The sequence below is a fragment of the Felis catus genome, chromosome F1 (genome assembly GCF_018350175.1).
Source record: "Felis catus isolate Fca126 chromosome F1, F.catus_Fca126_mat1.0, whole genome shotgun sequence".
Classification (NCBI taxonomy): Eukaryota; Metazoa; Chordata; class Mammalia; order Carnivora; family Felidae; genus Felis; species Felis catus.
The window spans coordinates 24,287,168-24,301,925 of NC_058384.1; the positions used below are offsets into that span (position 1 = coordinate 24,287,168).

Sequence of the window (14,758 nt, forward strand, 5' to 3'; positions counted from 1 at the left end):
AGGACATTACATCGTTCATTGTCCCAAAGGTTACACCAAGAAATATGAAGAAAAACAATATAAAACGTGGCCAGTTAATAATGTTAGTCAGGTCCCTAGGCAGGAACATTTAGGGATTTTTAATATCACTAAGATAGCGTTTAACTCGGGGCGCCTGGGTGGCTCAGTCGGTTAAGCATCCGACTTCGACTCAGGTCATGATCTCGTGGTCCATGAGTTCGGGCCCCGCGTCGGGCTCTGTGCTGACAGCTCAGAGCCTGTTTCAGATTCAGATTCTGTGTCTCCCTCTCTCTCTGACCCTCCCCTGTTCATGCTGTCTCTCCCTGTCTCAAAAATAAATAAACGTTAAAAAAAAATTAAAAACAAAAACCAAAAAAGATAGCGTTTAACATGCTGAAACAGAAGTTAAGTAAGTAGACTCCTGCTAAACAGCAAGAGCTAGCGTCCTATCTACACACATGCTCCCTCACATCTTGGAACAGCCTAGGGCTTTGGAGCGTGGCTGAGAAATAACCAGAAGGAATGGCCGCACTGCTGTAACTTCATCACTCCACACCCTTCCCCCTCAGACTCTAGATGACAAGCACATCCTTCAAATCATCCCAAAGCCAATACTCTTGATGTTGGTGCACTTCGCAGATGAGTCTGACTTCTCTGCCTAAAAACTCATTAATGATTATGTGTCAAGTGCACCCTGCCTGGGACACGCAGAGGCTTTCAAATACGTTTCTCTAGTTACAGAATATGGGCTTTGAAGGCAAGGACCCATACCATTTATACAGTGACTAAGTCACCCCAGCCAAAGAAAGCAGAGTGGACACTTGGGAACTTACTTTGGGACGACGGCCCAGGTCTTTTTTAACCTATAGATGGAATTGGACTGCAGTGCCGAAATGATGGCCCTCAAGGAAGAAAAATTCTTCAGGATTCTACATTCCTGTATGGAGGGTGATTAAAACATAAAAGGCATTTTAAATATCAATAATACTGCGAGTTGGTGGTTTCCTGTTTTAGAGGTATCACAGCTGCTATGAATTCTTACCACTAAATAGGCAGCTGTATAAATACTCAACATCAAAAAGCAGCTCCTTACTCCCACCCCAGTCACCGAAACACTTTATAGGTTTTGGCACTGTATGCTTGTTTTTCTCCCTTTAATATATTTTTTGCGTTGTTGTTATAGTTTTATGGTTTCCAGCTTTCCTCGTAAAAACACGAACGGAGGTGAGTCTGCAAGGCTATGCTAGGGAAAGCAAACTTTCTTCTGCTGAAAGCACACAGATGCCCTAAAAACACACATGAAAGGTCACTATATCCTTTAGACCCACAGTGTGAGCCGGGCAGCGGCCACCGGGAGGTCAGATGGTATCGAACATCTCATGACCAACCCTTGCCCAGAGAGGTGTATATAACTTGGCAATAAACATTCACCACAAGTTGAACTTTGGCTTTCATGCTCTTAGCCAAGAGGGAATATTTTTATACACACGCATTTCGTTTCAAATTGGCTTGTGCCACAGTCATAAACATTCAGAAACACCTTGGTACTTCGCTGTTTCCAAAATAAGCCGGAGCTTTTAAAATGAAATCCATTTTGGCAGCATTTTAGAACAAAATCAAGGAGGACAGGAAATAGTCTGGATGTCGTTTTCTGGGTAAAGAGAAAGGCTCTCTGATCCTGAAACTTAAGCTACCGCACCGAGTGGATAGCCTCGGCAGCCAGTGACCCTGGAGTCAAAGTCCTGCCGCATGAATGGCGGGGACAGCAAAAAAGGTGAGGGAGGGAGAGAGTCCCATTCTTGGCACCATGGGGAGAGTGGATTATGTCTTATGTCAAAGGAGATGTTTCATATGCAGGCATTTGGGAGTGTAGTCTATCCACTGTTTACAATTGAGTACACCGTGTGGGCACGGGGTTGGCTTTGTGCAGAACATCTGAAGCAAGAAATTCCAAAATGGTTGGGCAGAACAGCACATTGCTTAGAAGGTCAATTCATGAAGTAATGCTAATCCCGAATAGGAAGGAAAAACAGCATTCTCTAACTTAGCTTGTCAAAATCCGGCTACTTAAAACTATGCCCAACAAACAAACCTCCAAACATTACTTCCTTAGAGTATAGGCCAAAGTATTTTACAAAAGTCATGCCCACTCTTTTTAAATGTCTCAATGCCTTCCCCTTATTTGAAAAGAAAGAAAGAGAAAGAGAAAGAGAGAGAGAGAGAGAGAGAGAGAGAGAGCACTCTGAATTACAGTCAGTCTGGAAACCCAAACCCATGAGAGCATGGTTCAACAAAGGTTCAGAATCCAAAAGTCATGCTCCAAAAATCAAGGAACTTGCAATAAATAAAGGAACTCAGGCACAGATATTTCATGCAAATTGTAATAAACATATGGAACACATTATTCAGAAAGAGGCTTAAGCTAAGGGTTTTAAAGGAGTACAAAAGACATTTGGCCCCGTTTCTAGAAAGGGAGGTATCTTCCAGGAGACGTGGTGCAAAAGTAAAAAGAAAACACAGCAGCAAGGCCAGCCCAAGAAAATATAATCACATCAGGTCACAAATATGTTCTGTGTGTAAAATTATTATCGTTTTTTCAAATATCCTCTCGATAGAAACTGAGTATGATTAATGCAAGAAAAGTAAAATAAATCTTGGCAGGAAACCACCTATGAGTTTCATTATTTTATTAAATTACTCCACACAATTTCAAGGGACACAACGTGCTCAATATTAGGAAACTACACCACCAAGAACAAAGACCCCTGGCTTTTAAATATGTGCTATGGGATTTGGAATATACCTCAAATTGTTCAACTTGCATTTCTTATTAACACATATGTGCACAATTTGTATTTAATTTGGACCAAAAGTCATTGAGCCACACTGTCATACACACAGATGCTATATTCTTGCTATAGACTTTCTAAGTAGTTGAATGGATTAAAAGATATGGCATTTATGGCCAAAACAAAAATTTTTTCTTCTCATTCTGAGAAGGCAGAAATTCCATGCTTTATTCCACTCTATCAGAAATTCTTTTTATAGCTCTTGAGAAATTAGCTCAATTCAGAATAGGAGAAATCTAAGTTGTAAGACACTGTTCTCTTACTTCATATACGAAAAAGTCTGTGGTAACCGAGCACCTAAAAATTCAAAATAAGGCAAATCCTCTAGCACAATTATGGCCCTGCTCTTTGATCAAAGACAACAAAGAGAATGTAAAATACAAAGAGAGAGAGAGAGTGTGGGTGTGAAAATGTAAGCATTATGCCCTAAACAGGAGGGCTTAATGAAAAAAGTATATTAGGATAGAAAGCAAAATGGGTTTTGGTTGAGGGTTGACTCACATAACCCAGAACATGGACTAATAAGATATTTACATAATAATTATTTTTCAAAGTTGTTGTTAATTACATAGCTTTTGCTGATGTAATTTCTTCTGTCTAGGAAAAAAAAAATCTAACTCAATCTTCAAATACCAAAAATTCTATCTAGTATTAAAGCTAAATCCAAAAGTCATCCTATCCATGAAGCCCTCCTCAATCCCCCCAGAAGTGGTTTCTCCCTCCTCCACTGCAGCTTATCTCGGAGGGCCCCTCTCCTCTTCTGCCTCAGCTGAGATCATCCCAGTATATCTCAGAGTATCTTGGCTTCCTTGTGTGACTACAGGCTCCTGTAAGATTACATTAATTGTGCCTATCCTCACAATGTCCCCAAATTACATAATATTGTAGCTTATGTGCATTTAGGAGCGCATGAAATGTCTGGTGACCAACTGACTGAATACTGTTCACGTTTCCACAGTCATGAAGATACTGATAAGCGAAAGTCATGCAGTATGTAAGCAGCTGACCCAGAGCCCAGACTGACACTCAGCAGAATGTAATTCAGACCTAGGAATAAACTCTGCCCTTCTACCTTCAGATAGAAGGTCCTCAGAAAAGCCCCAGATTAATGTGAAATCTGGGCACCTCAGTCCTTCAGGAAAGAGATTCAGGATTCTGAGAAGGTACTGGCTCTTCAAGTCTGCAGAAGACATAATGCTTCCGGGTGCTGGAAGGGTGCCTAGGTAGGTGATCATTCTGCAGTGAAGAGTAATCAGTTTGGCACTTAGACCATCAAGTTGTATTTACTGAACACGGGGCAGAACTGACACTCAGTTGGTGACTATAAGGGGAAAAGCAGGCATATGTCACCCTGGAGATGCAGCAGTGTGCAGGCCCATGAGCTGAAAGAAGTGAGCAAGGGACCGATTTTCTTTAAAGAGGAAAAATAGGAGCACCTGGGTGGCTTAGTGGGTTAAGTGTCCGGCTTCGGCTCAGGTCATGATCTCACGGTTCGTGGGTCCGAGCCCCGCATAGGAGCCTGCTTCAGATTCTGCGTCTCCGCTCTCTCTGCCCCTCCCCCCCTCGCACGCTGCCTCTCAAACATAAATAAATATTTAAAATTTTTTTTAAAAATAAAGAGGAAAAATAAGCTCCTATTTAAGAAAGACCATTTTTTCTTACTTTGGAAGAAGAATAACAGCAACAAAAACCCAGGGGGTCCTCACATATGTTGTTTGATTGCCTTTCAGCCAAATGGATAGACCCATTTAAACGGAGAGAAGGAATCGTCTCCAGTATCTACTAAATACAAAGAATATTTTTAAAAAGATAATTACGTGAGCAATGTTAATCCACTTCTCGATGACTTTGGCTCTCTGTTGAGTTTTGAGTTCTCTGCCCCCCAGGATGGTGCTGACAACACATTTGGTGAGGGTGTTAAACTGAGAGATGGTAGCACGGATGGTAGGAGCCAAATGTTTGTTTTCCTTCTTATCCCTCTGAGACCAAATGCAGCCCAGGCAGTGGTGAGGCACTACTTTCTTGAATAGTTGCTGGAACAGAAGAGAAGCTGAGTTTAAGGACAACACAGACACTTCATGTGGGAAAGCACATAGTCTGGGTCATCTGTGAATTGGTATTTTGTAAATGGACAAATAACCCTTTTCTACTTGACTTGCCTCGTGGTGTCTATTTCAATGGACAAAAGTAAATAATTAATATGTTAACTGGTCAGAAAAGCCCACATGTTCTTTCTCAATCTGCTCGACTGAACAAACAGAACACGACGGCCAAAAGAAAATTCAAGGGACCGACAACATTTTGACTTTCCTGTCTTGAAGGATAGGTAAAAATCTATACTACTAATCAAAAAAAAGTGGTTGAGGTGGTTTTGACCTCAAAATCATATACACGGTCCGTTCTAGGCGCTCACGATCGTGAATTGTGTATAATGCATAGGGATGCCCAGTGACCACCTGACAAGTGATCCAAAGTACAGTGCATGCGATGCTGTCACCAATGTCACTATTTCACATGATGTTTTAAATAAAGAAAGTAAGCATATAAAAGGAAAAACTATTCAACGTCACACAGTAAAATAAAGACAGAGGAACATAAAGCCTGGTTTCCAGGTCTTTGCCTAAAAGTCATAGCCAATGAAGTTTCCGGTCTTTCTTTTACGCTATCAACTGTGGAACAAAAACAAAGCCAAATTAGTCAACTAAACGGGATTCTCATCTGTAGGGCAATTCAAGGCAAGACACATAAGGGTTTATATAAAAGAGAGAACACAGGGATTTACTTTACGTAGACTATCTGATTTGCTTCTGATACTTTATTTGCATGCTCACTAGATGGAAACTCTGTCACTTTACTTGCTGCTTTCTTCAAAGTAGTAAGTGTACGAGAGTTTAAACCGTCACGATAATTTATAATAGTCTATTTACCAGCTGACACTGAGCTAGGACATGTGACTGATGAGATCAAATATGCACGGCTAACAAACTTCGGGAAAGTACAGGAGACACACATGGAAATGAACTGCCAGATACAGTCACATTTGGATTCAGCGAACTTATTTTATCCTAATTTATACTTTGACCGCTTCACAATCCTCCAAATAAACCGTTCAGATCTTGAAATATTTATGAGTCTAGAGGGAGAGAATACCCACGGAACAGGACGATTTTGTTTCCTGAGAGTTAGAATTCTTACTTCCATGTATCAAGTGCCAAGTAAAAAGCACCTTCACCCGGCTTTGCAAGAAGAGCTTAAGCCTGAATTATTCAGATGATTGATTCAAGTCCCATCTTCACTCCGCATTTACAGGCATAGCCTCTCCTGGGGATTCAAAAAGACTTAAATCACATTACCCCACTGCCCTCCCCAGCCCACCAGTACTGTCACTCCCCACATTTTAAGTAGCAGCACATCGGAAGCACAAAGAGAAGACCTACGGCGTCCATGTAGGTCAGCTGCTCTGCCACAAGGTCTTCTGGGAAGCACGTGAATTCTGCGGGCCCTCCACCTTCCGGTTCCTCTTCCTCTTCCAGGCTGAAGAAGATGGTGTTGGGAAACCCATCTGTTCACAGATGGAAAAAAAAAAGTCAGTCACCTGGTGCCACTGTTTATGACCTTGTTAGTAGAGTCAAACTGAACTTCTTTCATTAAGAAAGAAGAGGGCTAATCCTTCGGAAAACCCACAGGGAGAAAGTAGTAAGCAAATTAATCTGAGTGAAATGGAGGTCTTCTTAATCTGTTCTTAGATTCTTTATTAAGTTCAGAGGCCTCATGTTACCCCTTTGTTAAACCACTGATAGCTAGGCCAGGGACATAGCCAGGTCAAGCAAAGTCTAGAGAAGCAAAGTTGGGCTACATTCTGGGGGTTTCCCTCATCTTGGCTCCCTCATACCCTCTGCTCAGCTTAAGGACCAATCAAACTGCTTCTTAAGCCCCAACTATGCAATTCGTAATCACTGGCCCTTTATAACCAGAAGCCTGGAAGGAGTGGGCATGAAAGCAGGCCAGGCATCAGGTAGGAGAATGGGACATATGGTGTCAGAAATGCTGACGAAGGGGCGCCTGGGTGGCGCAGTCGGTTGAGCGTCCAACTTCAGCCAGGTCACGATCTCGCGGTCCGGGAGTTCGAGCCCCGCGTCGGGCTCTGGGCTGATGGCTCGGAGCCTGGAGCCTGTTTCCGATTCTGTGTCTCCCTCTCTCTCTGCCCCTCCCCCGTTCATGCTTTGTCTCTCTCTGTCCCAAAAATAAATAAAAAACGTTGGAAAAAAAAAAAAAACTTAAAAAAAAAAAAAGAAATGCTGATGAAATCCTCAGAATTCCAAGAAAGTCCTTAGAATTCTCAAGATGTTTGGAGCAACTTTCAGCTTCCACCTAAAGTTATGTATGAAGCAGAAGAACCTGAAACTAAACTCACCTGAGCTTTATTTTGGATAAGATTATCAATTAGTAAATTACACAGAGCATAGACTGAAGAAGTGAGGGGGTGTGGAAATCACTATAATAACTGCTTGGATCCCAAATCAGAAGCTGAAGGACTCAGCCCATGGGATCAGAACTCCAGACTCCATTTTGAAAGAGTGTGGAATTGGATGAAGTTTCATTTGAACCCCAGCCCCCACTCCCCAGAACCTGTCCTAGGTTGTTTTCCAACCTCATCCCCCACACCTCCACCCTTCACACTCCTTGCTCTCCCGTTAAATCTGTTCTCAACAAAACAAAAACAAAAACAAGAAAAGCTAGCTGCATTCAGTTCTATGTTAGCAGAAATTTAAATCAGTGTGTTACTACTCCCCCAGAATGTTTACATTTTAAGCTTTTTCTCTTTTCCTTTGTAGAATAAGACTTTTATGCGTCTCGGATCAAGTTGAGATGGCCTTTCCTTAGTTTTCCGGGGGAGAGGGGTGCTGAGAGTGGACCCCACATCACTCCCCCTGTCACAGTACCACATGAGTACTTGATGACTCTGCTGAGAGGTATGTGATTTAAGGATGGACTCCTCCCCCTGGAGCTGAAAGGACTCATGTGAACGGGGCTGGGTTAGAAGTAGGAGGGGATCCATGCCTGCCTCCAAAGGCTGGAACACAAACAGGCATGAGCTTTAAAAAAAAAAAAAAGCAAAACCTAAAACCCTATGATTTCACCACTCTGCTTCCACAAAACTCTGGTCCTCTCCAATTCAGCAAAGGAATAAAACAATTGAAATCGCAAAGGTTCAGAATGGGCCTCTCATCCCTTTTGCTAGCTACTCTATAAATCTATCCCAATCACTCTGCCGTGCAGAGGCTGACCCACGCCAGCCCAAGAGGATGTGTGGTAAGGTCAGACCCCCTCATTCATTCAACAAACACTCACGGCAACCTCTATGTGCCTTGGATGTTGCTGTGTGAGAAGATTACGTAGTCCTTTCTCTCTGGGGCCTAGGCCATGCCTTCACTGTTTCCGCTTTTGACTCTCTTCCAGAGGTAAGTAAGTAAAAACTTGAAGCAAAATTTTACTTTTAAAAAACAATGTAGGAAAACTTTTGCTTTTGCCAGCATGAAATTGGGCAAAATAAGCCCATGAGAACCAAGCTCCTAAAACTCCTTTTCCGTGATGACTGCTGTGCTTAATAAACAGAGAGTTTGGAGCTTTCTTGATTAAAATTTTCCAAACTCCAAAAAAATTCATTTTCGAGCATCGCATAAAAGCCTTTCCAAAGTCAGGCAGTCTCCCTCTCCCCTGCCTCAGCCTGCCAGTCTCCCTCTCCCCTGCCTCAGCCTGCCAAATGAGTTCTGCCTTCCAGTCCTGGGTCGGAAACAATGAACGACTGGTCCCACCGGTTCCCCAATTAGGCCCGGAGCCAGGGGCAGCCCCAGTGGGGAGAGAGCTGGGCTCTAACATAGCATTTTCCACTCTGGCTCAAAGACAGGCGGGGAGGCCTGAAGGGAGTTGAGGTCCGGCAGCTGGAGGAGTGCCCCTGGTATTCAAACATTCCCGGCAGATGAAGTCATCTTAGATACGGGTACTTGGCAGTCAGCTTCTAATGATGCGATTGTACCGCCCCCCCTGCCGGCACCCACCGCTCTGATCCCCCTACATAAAACATTCAACAGGTACCGTTTGGAATTTAAGGTTATTTTCTTTGGCACTCAGGCAGCTTCCCTTATCGGTGATGAGGAACCGTTTCCTTTCCCTCACTGAGGAAATCGGGCGTCACTTCAGGGAAATGCCTGTCAAAAGCTCCAAGTGGGTCAGCCGCCATGGCAACCATCACCCGGCAGGCCAGTGGGGGGATAAATCGTCACACTGAAAGCCTGTCCTAACCTCTTTCTGACTTTCTTCAAAGCCTGATATTTCCAAGCTGCCCACGACCTGCAGCGGTGGCCCTTCCTTTGTCCTTGAAAACAGGCAGTCAATTCCTCCAATAGGAAAAAACAGCCACAGAAACTTCCTTTGATGAGGCCATCCGAGAAGCTCAATGACAGTGACGTTTTCTAGCTGACAGAGAAACACTTTTTCAGGGCTTTTCGAACTTTCGTGAGGGCTGGAGCACAACTGCATTTAAATCCCCGCCCGCTGAATAGTGGTGGTTGTGATGGGTTTCCTCCATTAGATAGAAAGAGGAGCCACGAGGCAGATCACAAAAAGCAAATTCAAGATCAGCGTGGGACATGTTGACAAGAGAAGGTAAAGGACCATCGAGAGGACCATCCTCTTTATGGTATTAGAAGAAACCCGAGGAAATGCACTTCTCAGGGCCAGTTTCTTTATCTATAATGAGCACGCCACACCAGGTGGTCTTAAAAAATCTCCTTCTTGGCTCTAAAACTCTTAGGCTCTGTAATTAGCACTGAGATAAACTTTAGAATTTTTACCCACCACCAATCCCCCCAGCAGCTTGTCTCTGTGAGACCAACCAAGGTCATTCATCAAGCACAGGGAGAACATTTCTTCAACAAGGGGACTGCAGAATCAGAATCTAACTTGTTCCCTGGAATCAAGTCAGCACTCACTGTCAGTTTCCACTTCTTGCTTGTGAAACTGCTCCAGAAGATTTTGCGCTCTTCTCTCCGGATCGGAGCCTGGCATCATCCGTTTGAGATAATCCAGCAGTTTCTGTAAGCAAGGGAAGTGAGGGGGTTCTCGGAAGTCCTCTGCACACTGGTCAAGCCAGGCCCTCAGGATCGAGGCGATTGCACTGAGAAAGAGAAATGGAGAGTCACTGCACCCAACTGGATGTGGGGACTCAAAACGAGACCTGGATACCATGGCCTCACCCAGAAATACCTCACAAAACCAGGGGTCAACAGAGAATTCACCCAAAAGTTCCTGGCAATGTCAATCAAGTTAAAGCACTTGAAGACAAGCTATTATTATTATTTTATCTTATTTATCTTATTATTTTATAATAAATAAATATTATTTATCTTATTATTTTAAGTGGTGGTTGTAGAGCTGGGGAGAGACTGATTAAGTTCCAAAAAAAGATAGGACCAAAAACTTTGGAAAAACTCATATGGGGGGGGTGGGGGGAAGACACGCAGAAGGAGATTTAGTGAGTCCTGAAGCAACTTCAAAGCAATCTGTGCACAAGGAGATTATGTGTTTCCAGTTCTGGATTCACTCATATCAGAAACCACAAAATCAACTGTACTAACATTTTAGGAAATAACTGACAGTAGGCCTGAAATCCGTCTAATGACAGGAAGTGCCTAGGTTTGGAAAAGATAACAGCATTAATTTAATTTTACAAAGATTACCAGGGTTTCAGCATAAGTACCCCAAAAATGTGCCCCCCCCCAATTATCCTTTTGCTTTTCAAATTCTAAGAGAAGAATATGTAGGAGAAAGAGTACCTAATAGAGAGGTAGGTCTTTGAAAGGTAAGGGACAAAACCCTGAGAAGCAAAGCCACTGTGAAGGCGATTTCCTCTGATGGCTCAGCAGAGAATATCTTAGGCAAGACAAGGGTCAGGGCACAAAAAGAGACAGGGCCGTGACGTGTGCACACCCCCTCCCCCACCCCCACCATGGTACTAAGAACACGCGTGTGCTGTCTTAGGTTAGGGGCAGCCCCACATCCACTGGAAAAGACAAACAGCTGACTGGCGAAAAGGATAAAGTTTTGAGTGCTATCATTTTGCGCTTCATGTTCAAAGAGGACGTGCTGGGCTGTGCCTGCCAGAAAACACAGTACTTTGCCTCTTACTGACCAGCTGCCCCCCCGGCTGACACGGATGCACTCATGATGGCTATAAATTAATCAATCCATGTTTTAGTGACACTGATGTGATACTTCATTTTAGCTAACGACACAACTGACCAAAATTCTTCAGCTGATTAAAAAAAAAAGGCTTAGCGCCTCTTTAAATTATCATCTAAGTATCCTTCAAACAAATTGTTCACTTAGTTAACAAGCTGTAAAGAGACTACACGGATGGTAGTGAACCTGCAGGCTGGGCTTTGACAGGTGTGCCTAAATTCCACACATCCCAAATTCCTACCATGAAGCCGGACTACAATACAGGCATACGTACAACCAAAGCCAATTCAATGCTTACCCTTTGGAGGTGAAGTGCAAACAGAAGAAAAATAAATTTACTAATTGGTTTCACTGCTGTGTATATCATTGCTTTACTAACAAGGACACGAGGGCCTTTGGAACTATAATATTCACATGCGTATGTTGGAAATAGGTAACATAAAACCACAGAAATAATTAAAATATTCTCTAAATCTTTAGTCCAGATTAAATAAAAAGCCAAACAAAAGTTTCACTCCCTCCCAAAAGATTCGAGGAAATTAATATGGGACCTGGGATTTAATGAAAACATAAGCAAAATGAAATTAATGGAGTCTCCTCAGTGGGCCTTCAATCCTCAGTTTACCTGCAAAATCACGTGTTATGTATGAATGCTTGTGTCCCCCCATTCATATGTTGAAACATTCACGCCCCCCAAAATTGATGGACTTCTACTTTTTAAGAGCCCACACATTGCATTATTTCTCCTTTCTTCACACACACACACACACACACACACACACACACACAAAACCATATGATGAACTGAAGAAGAAAATAATGAAGTAGCATTCTAACACTTCCTTTTTATAAGGAACAAGATGTTTTCTATGAATAATTTCTCTTCTTCCCTGACAAGCGCTGAGCCCAGAACTGGGGTAGGCACACTGGTGGGGGAACAGGCTGGAACATAGGACAACCTGACATTTGCTTTCATCAGGTTGAGTCCTACACATAGTTTTGTAATTCTCAAAAGAAGCATGAATTGATTTGATTAATATAACTACTCATTTAATATTTAATATTTCGGTGAGAGAATACTCTTCCAATGACACTGATAGAAAAAACAGACATGGAGGGACGAGAATTCACATCAACCAATAAAAATGAAAAAGAACACCCACCCAACAGCGAGACCAGCAACACAATGACCCTAGTGACTCCTCAGTTGCATAACTTAAAAGAAAAGCCAGGCAGAAACCCAGAATCACAGGCAAAAGACACATAGTAAAAGGTATTAACTTTTACTCCTTGGCCTCCCATAAGTATTAGTTTTCAAGTTACAAAACTGATTATTTATTGCAAAAAAGTAAATATTACAAATGTATCCAGACGAAAACAGCAAAATATCACTTCCCTTCCATTTTCCATTTCTGTGACCCATTCCACAATCCCATTTCCATGACCACCTATTAACAGTCTGGAGTATATCCTTCCAGTCTTTTCAGTGGATATGTATATATACTTAAATGGATATACTGTGCATAGATCAGCCAACATGGATTTTTGTTCCCACTGAATGGTATGAAACAGACACCACTCCATTCACTGCCTCCAGATCTACCTTACTGTTTCCCACTGCGTGGACACACCATAATTAATAGAAGGATTCTTCTACTAGTATACAAATGTTTATGTTATTTTCGTGTTCTCACAACTACAAACAATTACAAAAGGTGTATCCTTGTTCGCATCTCCATGTACTTCTGCATCTCTACAGGACACATCATTTAGCGCTTACTTCCACAGAAAGTGCAGCCTCGGAAGGTCTGCAGGAGTCCTGAAAAGGGACCTGAATCCAGACTGGACTCGCCTTTAGGTGCACATTTTGTCCTCCTCAGTCTGACATTCTTAACTAGCTCTGCTGAGCTATTCGTTCCACCCTTTGTGACAGTGCCCTTCCCACAGCTTAGCCTAAGAGGACTGTGGAAGTTACTACAGACCCAGACCCTGACTTGGCTAGAAAAAGCATTTTCACAGAAAAGAGGAGTGAAGGGGGAAGGAGGAAGAAGGAAGAGAAGAAGGGAAAGACACACACAAACAGCACAATACAACATGGGGCAGACCCCTGACCTCCTATCGTCAGGCCAATTATCAGCATGCCAGAAAGGGAGGTTTTCTGGAAAGTCCTGGACATGTGCCCGAAGCTCACAGTAGCTTTATGTTTACTACTCCTGGGAAGAAAACTTCCCGCTCCTGATAGACTATAAAGCAGATAAAATGTGAAACATGTGAGATTTCAAAACGGAAAGCAACATCACAAAATCATGGCAGCCAACAGGATTACTGGCCAATGCCTTTCCAACTTACCCTTCCTGGCTCCACTCCCAAGGTCTGGCTTACATAGCAACCAGAACTGATTACTGGGCAGAATGCAAAAAACCTCAATACTAAAGGGAAATCTGATTTAAAATCACAAACTTACAGGGAAGGTATGACTGTTAAGCTAGAGAAGCTGCTTGGTTCTGTACCAGAACAAGAAAGAAGGCTGAAGAAGGAAAACCCAATTCCCATCCAGCTGTGCCACCTGTGAACAAAGGGAGGTGGGGAGTCACTCAACTCCACTGACCCCTACCTAGAGAAGAGATATAACACCTGCCTTCATCTACCTGATACTGATCAGCTGTGACTTCACGGGACATAATGTCAAGAAGGACGTTTCAAGATACCCAAAGAGAAATGTAACTTTTAGGCGTCTTAAAACTACTTGCCATAAATCACAAAAGGAAGGGACTGAAAAAGGTAAAAATGGCTCAGTGAAAATCAGCACGTACGGAAATCCCTCAAAGAATCTGCCACCCAAACAGAAAGGATGACACGAAATACAAACTGTGTGACAACACGTGTGGCTCCGGGCCTGCTATTACAAACAGATACACACACAAGCCCGCACACACATGCACACACACACACACGCGAGCACCACCTAAGGCATTCTCCTCAGGACACATCAATTCAGGGACATCAAACTCTAATATAAACTGCAAGACATGCTTCTTGAAAGACTTGTGAAGACTGAAGAAGTACTTTCTGAAACCAAACGCAAAGATTTCGATTGTGACATAATGTAAACTCAGTAAGGAGGAAAGGCAGTACATGACCTCCTTCTCCAAAGTAATCTTTAATGGGTTACAGAGCAAAACCCCTCAGTCCCAAGTAAGCATGCTGGGTGGGTGGCCATGGGGCAAGGAGCCCAAACCTGACAGCTGAGGGGACAACCCCTCAGAAAATTGCCTTTTCTACCTCAGGCGTTCTTGGCAACCTCGTTCACCCTATCACAGTGGTCTATAAGGAACAGGGAGACGTGCTCAGACATCAATGTGTGGAATGGACTGACACAGCTTCTAAGACTCGTACTTCTAAGGAAACAGGCCCTTGGGGAGAATTAATTCACTAATTAATATTTTTTGAGTGCCCTTTATCTTCCATACTCATAAAAACTGTGTATGTGATGAATGTCACAAGAGGGATTCCAAAGAAGGATTTAGGAAACAATGTTTAACTGAGATCTTAGGTATAAGAAGAGTTAGTGGGGTAAAGACTCTGGGCCAATAGCATAAGCAAAGATCCTGAGGTAAGAGAGGGCAAAACACTTTCAAGGGATATAGAGTAGACCTATTTAAAGAATA

The 14,758-nt window shown here is 42.9% G+C and overlaps 1 protein-coding gene across 3 annotated transcripts in view; it reads right to left on the minus strand.

Annotated features, from left to right (window-relative positions):
• The window catches only part of RGL1 (ral guanine nucleotide dissociation stimulator like 1), a 259,274-nt gene that overhangs the window by 37,745 nt on the left and 206,771 nt on the right, over window positions 1-14,758 (minus strand). For all 3 annotated transcript variants that reach the window (XM_045048923.1, XM_011291000.4, XM_011290999.4), the window contains 4 exons: window positions 9,842-10,026; window positions 6,287-6,411; window positions 4,667-4,882; window positions 834-937 (listed from right to left, as the gene is read on the minus strand). In XM_045048923.1, coding sequence (XP_044904858.1) covers window positions 834-937; window positions 4,667-4,882; window positions 6,287-6,411; window positions 9,842-10,026 — 630 coding nt within the window. The remainder of the gene's footprint in view (window positions 1-833; window positions 938-4,666; window positions 4,883-6,286; window positions 6,412-9,841; window positions 10,027-14,758) is intronic.